Here is a 9,765-nt window from a genome sequence, read left to right as displayed (position 1 = left end):
TGAGTTTGTTTGTTTCGTTGTGAGTTTGATTGGTTCGTTGTGAGTTTGATTGGTTCGTTGTGAGTTTGTTTGGTTCGTTGTGAGTTTGTTTGGTTCGTTGTGAGTTTGTTTGTTTTGTTGTGAGTTTGATTGGTTCGTTGTGAGTTTGTTTGGTTCGTTGTGAGTTTGTTTGGTTCGTTGTGAGTTTGTTTGTTTTGTTGTGAGTTTGATTGGTTCGTTGTGAGTTTGTTTGGTTCGTTGTGAGTTTGTTTGGTTCGTTGTGAGTTTGTTTGTTTTGTTGTGAGTTTGATTGGTTCGTTGTGAGTTTGTTTGGTTCGTTGTGAGTTTGTTTGGTTCGTTGTGAGTTTGATTGGTTCGTTGTGAGTTTGATTGGTTCGTTGTGAGTTTGTTTGGTTCGTTGTGAGTTTGTTTGGTTCGTTGTGAGTTTGATTGGTTCGTTGTGAGTTTGTTTGTTTCGTTGTGAGTTTGATTGGTTCGTTGTGAGTTTGATTGGTTCGTTGTGAGTTTGTTTGGTTCGTTGTGAGTTTGTTTGTTTCGTTGTGAGTTTGATTGGTTCGTTGTGAGTTTGTTTGGTTCGTTGTGAGTTTGATTGTTTCGTTGTGAGTTTGTTTGTTTCGTTGTGAGTTTGTTTGTTTCGTTGTGAGTTTGTTTGTTTCGTTGTGAGTTTGTTTGGTTCGTTGTGAGTTTGTTTGTTTCGTTGTGAGTTTGATTGTTTCGTTGTGAGTTTGTTCGGTTCGTTGTGAGTTTGTTCGTTTCGTTGTGAGTTTGTTCGTTTCGTTGTGAGTTTGTTCGTTTCGTTGTGAGTTTGTTTGGTTCGTTGTGAGTTTGTTTGGTTCGTTGTGAGTTTGATTGGTTCGTTGTGAGTTTGATTGTTTCGTTGTGAGTTTGTTTGTTTCGTTGTGAGTTTGTTTGTTTCGTTGTGAGTTTGATTGGTTCGTTGTGAGTTTGTTTGGTTCGTTGTGAGTTTGTTTGTTTCGTTGTGAGTTTGTTTGGTTCGTTGTGAGTTTGTTTGGTTCGTTGTGAGTTTGATTGGTTCGTTGTGAGTTTGTTTGTTTCGTTGTGAGTTTGTTTGGTTCGTTGTGAGTTTGATTGGTTCGTTGTGAGTTTGTTTGGTTCGTTGTGAGTTTGATTGGTTCGTTGTGAGTTTGTTTGGTTCGTTGTGAGTTTGTTTGGTTCGTTGTGAGTTTGTTTGTTTCGTTGTGAGTTTGTTTGTTTCGTTGTGAGTTTGTTTGGTTCGTTGTGAGTTTGATTGGTTTGTTGTGAGTTTGTTTGGTTCGTTGTGAGTTTGTTTGGTTCGTTGTGAGTTTGTTTGTTTCGTTGTGAGTTTGTTTGGTTCGTTGTGAGTTTGATTGGTTCGTTGTGAGTTTGTTTGGTTCGTTGTGAGTTTGATTGGTTCGTTGTGAGTTTGTTTGGTTCGTTGAGTTTGTTTGGTTCGTTGTGAGTTTGATTGGTTCGTTGTGAGTTTGTTTGGTTCGTTGTGAGCGTCATAGAGTGATAAAGCACAGAAACTGGCCCTTTGGCCCATCATGTCTGTGCCGTCCATCAAGCACCTAACTATTGTAATCCCTGCCACTAAGCCAATTCTGGATCCAATTTGCCCTGGATCCCATGGGCTCTTACCTTCTTAACCAATTTCCCATGCAGGACCTCAGCAAAAGTCTTACTGAAGTCCATGTAGACTACTTCAACTGCTTTACCCTCATCTTCACATCTCGTCACCTCCTCGAAAAATTCAATCAAGTTAGTCAGACATGCTCTCCCCCTGACAAAGCCGTGCTGACTATCCCCGATTAATCCCTGCCTCTCCAAGTGGAGATTAATCCTGTCTCTCAGAATTTTTTCCAATAGTTTCCCAACCACTGATGTTAGACTCACTGGCCTGTAATTACCTGGTTTATCCCTGCTACTCTTCTTGAATAATGATACCACATTCACTGTCCTCCAATCCTCTGGTACCTCTCCTGTGGCCAGAGAGGATTTGAAAATTTGTGTCAGAGCCCCTGCTATCTCCTCCCTTGCCTCTCATAACAGCCTGGGATACATCTCATCTGGACCTGGGAATTTATCCACTTTTAAGCCCGCTAAAACAGCTAATACTTCCTCTCTTTCAATGCTAATATGTTCAAGTATATCACAATCCCCCTCCCTGATCTCTACACCGACATCATCCTTCTCCATAGTGAACACAGATGAAAAGTAATCATTTAAAACCTTACCTATGTCCTCTGGCTGCACACACATAGAACAGTACAGCACAGGAACAGGCCATTCGGCCCTCCAAGCCTGCGCCGATCTTGATGCCTGCCTGAACTAAAATCTTCTGCACTTCCGGGGTCCGTATCCCTCTCTTCCCTTCCTATTCATATATTTGTCAAGATGTCTCTTAAACGTCTCTATCGTATCTGCTTCCACCACCTCCCCTGGCAGCAAGTTCCAGGCACTCACCACCCTCTGTGTAAAAAACTTGCCCCTCGCACCTCAAACCTATGTCCCCTAGTAACTGACTCTTCCACCCTGGGAAAAAGCTTCTGACTATCCACTCTGTCCATGCCGCTCATAACTTTGTAAACCTCTATCATGTCGCCCCTCCACCTCCGTCGTTCCAGTGAAAACAATCCGAGTTTATCCAACCTCTCCTCATAGCTAATACCCTCCAGACCAGGCAACATCCTGGTAAACCTCCTCTGTACCCTCTCCAAAGCCTCCACGTCCTTCTGGTAGTGTGGCGACCAGAATTGCCACTTTGGCCCCTAATGGGCCCACTCTTTCCCTGCTTATCCTTTTGCCCTTAATATATTTATAAAACGCCTTGGGATTTTCCTTTATCTTGCCCGCCAGTGTTTTTTCATGTCCCCTCTTTGCTCTCCTAATTACTTTTTTAAGTGCCATCCTACACTTTCTATACTCCTCTAATACCTCCGCTATTTTCAGCACTCTGAATCTGCCATAAGCCTCCTTTTTTTTCCTGATCCAATCCTCTGTATCCCTTGACATCCAGCATTCCCTGGACTTGTTGGTCCTACCCTTCACCTTAACGGGTACATGTTGGCTCTGAGCTCTCATTATTTCCTCTTTGAATGACTCCCACTGGTCTGATGTAGACTTTCCTACAAGTAGCTGCTCCCAGTCCACTTTGGCCAGGCAGTACCCAGAACGGAACCCGGGTCACTGGAGCTGTGAGGCTGCGGTGCTAACCACTGCGCCGCTGTGCCTATTGAAATCGGCCTTCTCCCAATTCAGTACCTTTATTTCCGGTCCCTCTTTGTCCTTTTCTATGATTACCTTAAATCTTAGAGTTATGGTAACTATCCCCGAAATGCTCCCCCACTGACACTTCTACCACTTGTCCGGCTTCATTCCCTAGGATTCGGTCCAGTATTGTCCCTTCTCTTGTTGGACTTTCTACGTACTGGCTGAGGAAAAAGCTCTCCTGCATACATTTTAAGAATTCCGCCCCTTTTAAGCCTTTTCCACTAAGTCTATCCCAGTTAATATTGGAGAAGTTGAAATCCCCTACTATTATTACCTTATTATTTTTGCACCTCTCTGAGATTTGCCTACATATCTGCTCCTCTATTTCTCCCTGACTGTTTGGAGACCTGTAGTACACACCCAGCCAAGTGATTGCCCCCTTTTTCTTTTTAAGTTCTATCCATTTGGCCTCATTTGAGGAACCTGCGAAGATATTGTTTGGTTTGTTGTGAGTTGAGTTGGACACAGACACTGTTTCCCCCCATTCACCTTTATTAAAATGGACAGCACACTGGGGAATGAACCAATTGAATCAAAGAAGCAGGGTTGCTCTCTTGGACCCCTACCTCAACATCGACCGAGTCCCCCCCGCAGACAGAGACATGGAGACCCCACCCCCACCTAGCACACTGAGACCGGGACCCCCGCGCACGTGCACACAAAGACAGGGAGACCCCCAGATACATAGACCCCCACGCACACAGACCTACCCGCCTCAGAGATGGGGAGACCCGCACACACAGCAACGGAGAGACCCCCCCAAACCCCCCCCCCCCAGAAACTGAGCCCCCGCACACATCGACAAAGAGAGCCCCCCGGAAGACGAAGACCCCCGGAGACAGGGAGAGTTTTGCACGCACAGTAAAGGGGAAAATGCCATCAGCGACCGAGACCCTCAGCTCTTCCCCAACTGGTTAAAAGCATTTAAAAATTAGACTGAGACCCCCCCATAATGCACAGTGATGGGGAGACTCCCACTGTGACGGGGAGACCTCCCTCCCTCACCCCCAACATTTAAGAATGAGGTTCCGCTCACTCCTGAACTCAAAGTCTGATTACTCCCAACGGATGGTGGTCATCGAGCAGGCCCTTCACTCCCATCCGGAGACCCCCCCGAACTCCACCCTCCGTCCCGTCACTCCTTGGCACAGCCTCTTGTGAACGGGGCCACGGTGCGCCGTGCTGGGAGGCTCCTTCAGGGCTTTGTACGGGAGAGCCTGGGCCTAGCTCAGGCCTGGAGCAGGGTTTCCCGCCAGTGGGTGGCACGGGCGTGACCCGCGGCCCCCGGGACGGGGAGCTGAGGTTTAGAGAGGGCTGCCCCTTGCTTGTCTCCGACACAATTCCGAGCGTATTTTACAGTCCATGATCATCTTGACGTTCATTTTACATGGTTGCACGCACTGAGCCCGCAGAGCGGAAAAGAGTAGCTCTGTCCGGGAGCACACAGCTCACCGCCAAACTGTTCGCTGGGTGGATTCAGTGGCCCCCCCAGACCTCTCCCGGGGTGGGGGGTGGGGGGGGGGGGGGGGGTTTACCAGTGTCGAGAGTCCACCAGCTCGGGCCGCAGGCTCAGCTTCTTCAGGGTCTCGTAGCCCACCACGATGCAGATGGCCGAGGGCGTGGAGGATAACACCCGGGCTGACAGCCCCTTGCTCAGGCCCCACACGCCCTCCTCCGTCATCAGCTGCCTGAAGGTTTGCAGCATTGAGTGTCGCCCTTCCACCTGCAAGCAGAGGCACCAGTTAGCAAGCCTCGCACGCATTCCATTAGATTAGATATAGGGGCAGGAGTAGGCCATTCAGCCCCTCGAGCCTGCTCTGCCATTCAATAAGATCACGGCTGATCTGATTGTGGCCTCGACTCCACTTTCTTGCCTGTCCCCCCATATCCCTCGACTCCCTTGTCGATCAAACAGCTGAAACTTTGACCCAGCCTCCACTGCTCTCTGGGGGAAGAGAATTCCAAAGATGAACAACCCTGAGAGAGAAGAAATTCCTCCTCATCTCCGTCTTAAAAGGGAGACCCCTTATTTTGAAACTGTGCCCCCTAGTTCTAGAATCCCCCATGAGGGGCAACACCCTCTCAGCATGTACCCCCTCAAACCCCCTCAGGATCTTATACATTTCAATAAGGTCACCTCTCATTCTTCTAAACACCAATGAGTATAGGCCCAAGCCACTCAATCTTTCCTCATAAGACAACCCCTTCATCCCAGGAATCAGCCGAGTGAAATACTGGTTCCCCTTTATCCACCATGCTTGTTTCTTCCTCAAAGAACTCTCATAAATTTGTCAAAAACGATTTCCCTTTCATAAAACCATGTTGACTTTGCCTAATTTCGAAAATATAATACAATGTCCTGCTATCACTTCCTAAATAATGGATTCTCGCATTTTCCCAATGACAGATGTTAGGCAAACTGGCCTATATTTTGCTGCTTTCTGTCTCCCTCCTTTGTTGAATAGGGGTGTCACATCAGCAGTTTTCCAATCCACTGGTACCCTCCCGGAATCCAGTGAGTTTTGGTATATTATAACCAATGCATCCACTATCTCTGCAGCCACTTCTTTTAAAATCCTAGTTTGCAGGTCATCAGATCCGGGGACTTGTCAGCCTTTCGTCCCATTAGTTTTCCGAGGACTTTTTCACTAGTGATAGCGATTGTTTCAAGTTCCTCCCTCCCTTTTGCCCCTTGATTTTCTACGATTATTGGGATGTATTTTAGTGCTTTCTGTGACAGAAACAAAATATCTGTTCAACGTCTCTTGCATTTCCTTGTTTCCCATTATTAATTCCCCAGTCTCATCCTCGAACTGACCAAAATTTACTTTAGCTACTCTCCTCCTTTTTATATACTTGTTCGAAGCTCTAACTGTCCGTATTTATTTTTCTTGCTCGTTTTCGCGCATATTCTAATTTCTCCCTCATTATTTTTGATAGTCATCCTTTTCTGGTTTTTAAACATTTGCCAATCTCCTGACCTATCACTAATCTCCACAGAATTGTACACCTTTTCTTTCAATTTGATACCATCCTGAACTTCCTTAGTTAGCCACAGAGGCTTCCTCCTTCTCATAGAGTCTGTCTCAATGGGATATATCTTTGTTGAGTTATAAAATATCTCCTTCAATGTCTGCTACTGTTTATCTGCTGTCCTCCCTTTTAACCTATTTTCCTAGCGTGCTTCAGCCAACTCTCCAACTGTCTTTATTAGAGTTGAAGACACGAGTTTCAGACCCAAATTCTCACCCTCAAACAGAATGTGAAATTCTATCATGTTACGAGCGCACACCAGCACGCAACTGCAACCCAACAGGCCCCAGACCGTGCCCAGCCTGAAACACGCCCTGGCGCCATGAGCACACCCAGACCCCGACCGTAAAGCCACTCCAATCTCTAACCACACCCGCCTGTAACCCCACTTTAGCCGCACTCTGTACCTCAACCTGAATTTTCTTCAAAACGAAACAGCTTGAACTGAATTGGCTCCTGGTTTCAACACCACCCCCAACCCCCAACTCTGCCCTTTGTTATAAAAGGTATTCACATCTCAAATACGTCATGTGCCATGTTCCCGTGGCTCTGTTGGCAGCAATGAGCATCAATTGAGGCCTGAAACTGAAGCCTCAAATCGTAGGCCTCAAATCGTAGGCCTGGTGCCAAATGTACCCCCAATTATAGATAACCCTTGCTGTGAAAATATTCTTCCTAACTTTCCTCTTTGCCCTGCTCCTGCCAATCCTCAGTCCGTGCCCCCTTGTTAGTGACCGGGACTGGAGGCTACCCCATACGATAAAACTGTCTGTGGAACACTTATCAGATTCTCTCCCAATCATAAGACACACAAGATCTGATTTGGCCAACGGCACGAGCACGTGTCTGTATCTCAGTGCCAGGTAACAAGGTGTACATCTGTACATCTGATTGAGCTGGGAGTAATACAGGCTGATTAAAGAGTTTCAAACAGATAAACGGTTCCATTTAATCTGATCCCCTCGCCATCTCCATTTGCATGAGTTTGAGTGACACGAGGTTTATCACAAGGCTTTTTCCTGAGTCTTTGCCAAGCTGTGAATATCAGCCTGAGGCCTACTCCAGGGGTCCCAGCTGTGGCTCCAGTGGGTCACTCTCTCTCGCCTCTGAGTCGGAAGGTTGTGGCTTCGAGCCCATAACCCAGGCCGACGCTCCCGGTGCCAGTACTGAGGGAGTGCCGCACTGTCGGAGGTGCCGTCTTTCAGATGAGACGTTAAACCGAGGCCCTCGTCTGCCCCCCTCGGGTGGATGTGCAAGATCCCCCGGCCGCTACAAAAACAGATGACATGCTCGTTTCTGTTTGTGGGATCTTGCTGTGCGCAAGCTGGCTGCTGGGTTTCCCGCATTGCAACAGCAAGCCCGGAGCCAGGCCTTTGAGGGCCTTTCGCTCCTCGAGCAGGACTTCCACTTCCTCGAGGCAGGAAGGCCCGCCTAACTGAGCTGCCGGCCAATCAGCGGGCCCGCAGCTCTTGGTCCCGGGTGCGGTGGCCACTGCTGGGGCTGCACCCGGCCATCGGGAGAAGAGGAAGGACGGCCCCGGAATTCAGGTAAGTTTTTAGGGCCTTGCCGGGGACAATCAGTCGGGCCCCGGTGAGGCAAGGGCGGTCGGTTAGGGAGGCGGGGGGGGGAGTGATGTGCGTTGCAGGCGGTTGGGACTTTGGTGGGGGGCGGGGGGGGGGGGGGCGTGGCCCTCAATGGGGTACAGGGTGCCCGACCTGGGAGGAGGCTATTTTAGATTTGGTATTGTGTAATGAAGGTAGGATTCATGAGAGATCTCGCAGTTAAAGATACTCCGGGGGTTAGCGGTCTACCATAACATGGTAGAATTTCAAATTCAGTTTGAGGGTGAGCAACTCGGGTCTCAAACCAGTGTCTTCAACTTAAACGAGGGCAATTACAGAGGAATGAAGAAAGAGTTGTCTGAAGCACGCTGGGAAAAGAGACGACAGGGGAAGTCAGTAGATGAGCAATGACAGACTTTTAAGCAGATATTTCATAACACTCAGCAAACAGAAGGAAGGACTCGAAGAGAACGATGAACCACCCGTGGATAACAAAGGAAGTTAAGGAGAGTATCAAATCAGAAACAAAGGGATACAATGCAGCAAAAACTAGTGGTAGGCCAGAGGATTGGGAAGCTTTGAGAAACCAGCAGCAGATGACTGAAAAACTAATAAAGAGGGAGAAAATAGATTATGAGAATAAATTGGCAAGAAATATAAAAACAAACAGTAAGAGCTTCTACCGGTATATAAAAAGGAAGAGAGTAGCTAAAGTAATTAGAGGATGAGACTGGGGAATTAATAACGGGGAATAGGGAAATGGCAGATAATTTAAACCGATATTTTGCATCAATCTTCACACAGTAAACATCCCAACAATAATAGATGAACAAGGTGTAAATGGGCGGCAGGAACTTGTAACAATCTCTATCACGAGGGAAAAGTTGCTGGATTTATGGGACTAAAGGCAGACAAGTCACCAGGACCTGATGGCCTGCACCCAAGGGTTTTAAAAGAAGTGGCTGCAGAGATAGTGGATGCATTGGTCATAATATACCAAAACTCACTGGATTCCGGGAGGGTACCAGTGGATTAGAAAACTGCTGATGTGACACCCCTATTCAACAAAGGAGGGAGACAGAAAGCGGGATATTACATACCAGTTAGCTTAACATCTGTCATTGGGAAAATGCTAGAGCCCATTATTAAGGAAAAAAATAGCAGGGCATTTAGAAAAACATAATGCAATCAAACAGAGTCAACATGGTTTTATGAATGGCAAATCATGTTTGACAAATTTGTTTGAGTTCTTTGAGGATATAACAAGCAGAGTGAATAAAGGGGAACCGGTAGATGTCGTGTATTTGGATTTTCAGAAGGCATTCGATAAGGAGCCACATAAAAGGTTATTGTACAAAATAAGAGCTCAGGGTATTGCGGGTAACATGTTGGCAAGGATTGAGGAATGGCTAACACAAAGAAAGCAGAGAGTCGGGATCTATGGGTCTTTTTCAGGTTGGAAAGCTGTAACTAGTGGGGTGCCACAAGGATCGGTCCTAGGGCCTCAGCTATTTACTATCTATATTAATGACTTGGACGAAGGGACAGAGTGCAGTGTATCCAAATTTTCTGATGATACAAGAATAGGTGGGAAGGCATGAAGTGATGAGGACACAAAGAATCTGCAAAGGGATATAGATAGGTTAAGTGAGTGGGAAAAAACTTGGCAGATGGTGTTCAATGTGGGGAAAGTGTGAGGTCATCCACTTTGGCAGGAAGAATAAAAAGGCAGATTATTATTTAGATGGAGAAAGACTACAAAATACTGCAGTACAGAGGGATCTGGGTTTTCTTGTACATGAAACACAAAAAGTTAGCATGCAGGTGCAGCAAGTAATTAGGAAGGCAAATGGAATTTGCCTTTATTGCCAGGGGGTTAGAGTTTAAAAGTAGGGAAGACTTGTTACAACTGAACAGG

At 46.9% G+C, this 9,765-nt stretch overlaps 1 protein-coding gene across 3 annotated transcripts in view; it reads right to left on the bottom strand.

Moving 5' to 3' along the window:
* Nucleotides 1-4,028: 4,028 nt before the first annotated feature.
* Nucleotides 4,029-9,765, bottom strand: part of LOC137362789 (solute carrier family 25 member 44-like) — a 102,095-nt gene continuing 96,358 nt past the window's right edge. For all 3 annotated transcript variants that reach the window (XM_068027031.1, XM_068027030.1, XM_068027032.1), the window contains exon 4: nt 4,029-4,975. In XM_068027031.1, coding sequence (XP_067883132.1) covers nt 4,784-4,975 — 192 coding nt within the window. In that variant the 3' untranslated portion in view covers nt 4,029-4,783. The remainder of the gene's footprint in view (nt 4,976-9,765) is intronic.

This window comes from Heterodontus francisci, unplaced genomic scaffold (genome assembly GCF_036365525.1).
Source record: "Heterodontus francisci isolate sHetFra1 unplaced genomic scaffold, sHetFra1.hap1 HAP1_SCAFFOLD_516, whole genome shotgun sequence".
Lineage (NCBI taxonomy): Eukaryota > Metazoa > Chordata > Chondrichthyes > Heterodontiformes > Heterodontidae > Heterodontus > Heterodontus francisci.
Note: the sequence above shows the minus strand (reverse complement) of the source record. Positions and strands in the feature narration are given on the sequence as shown.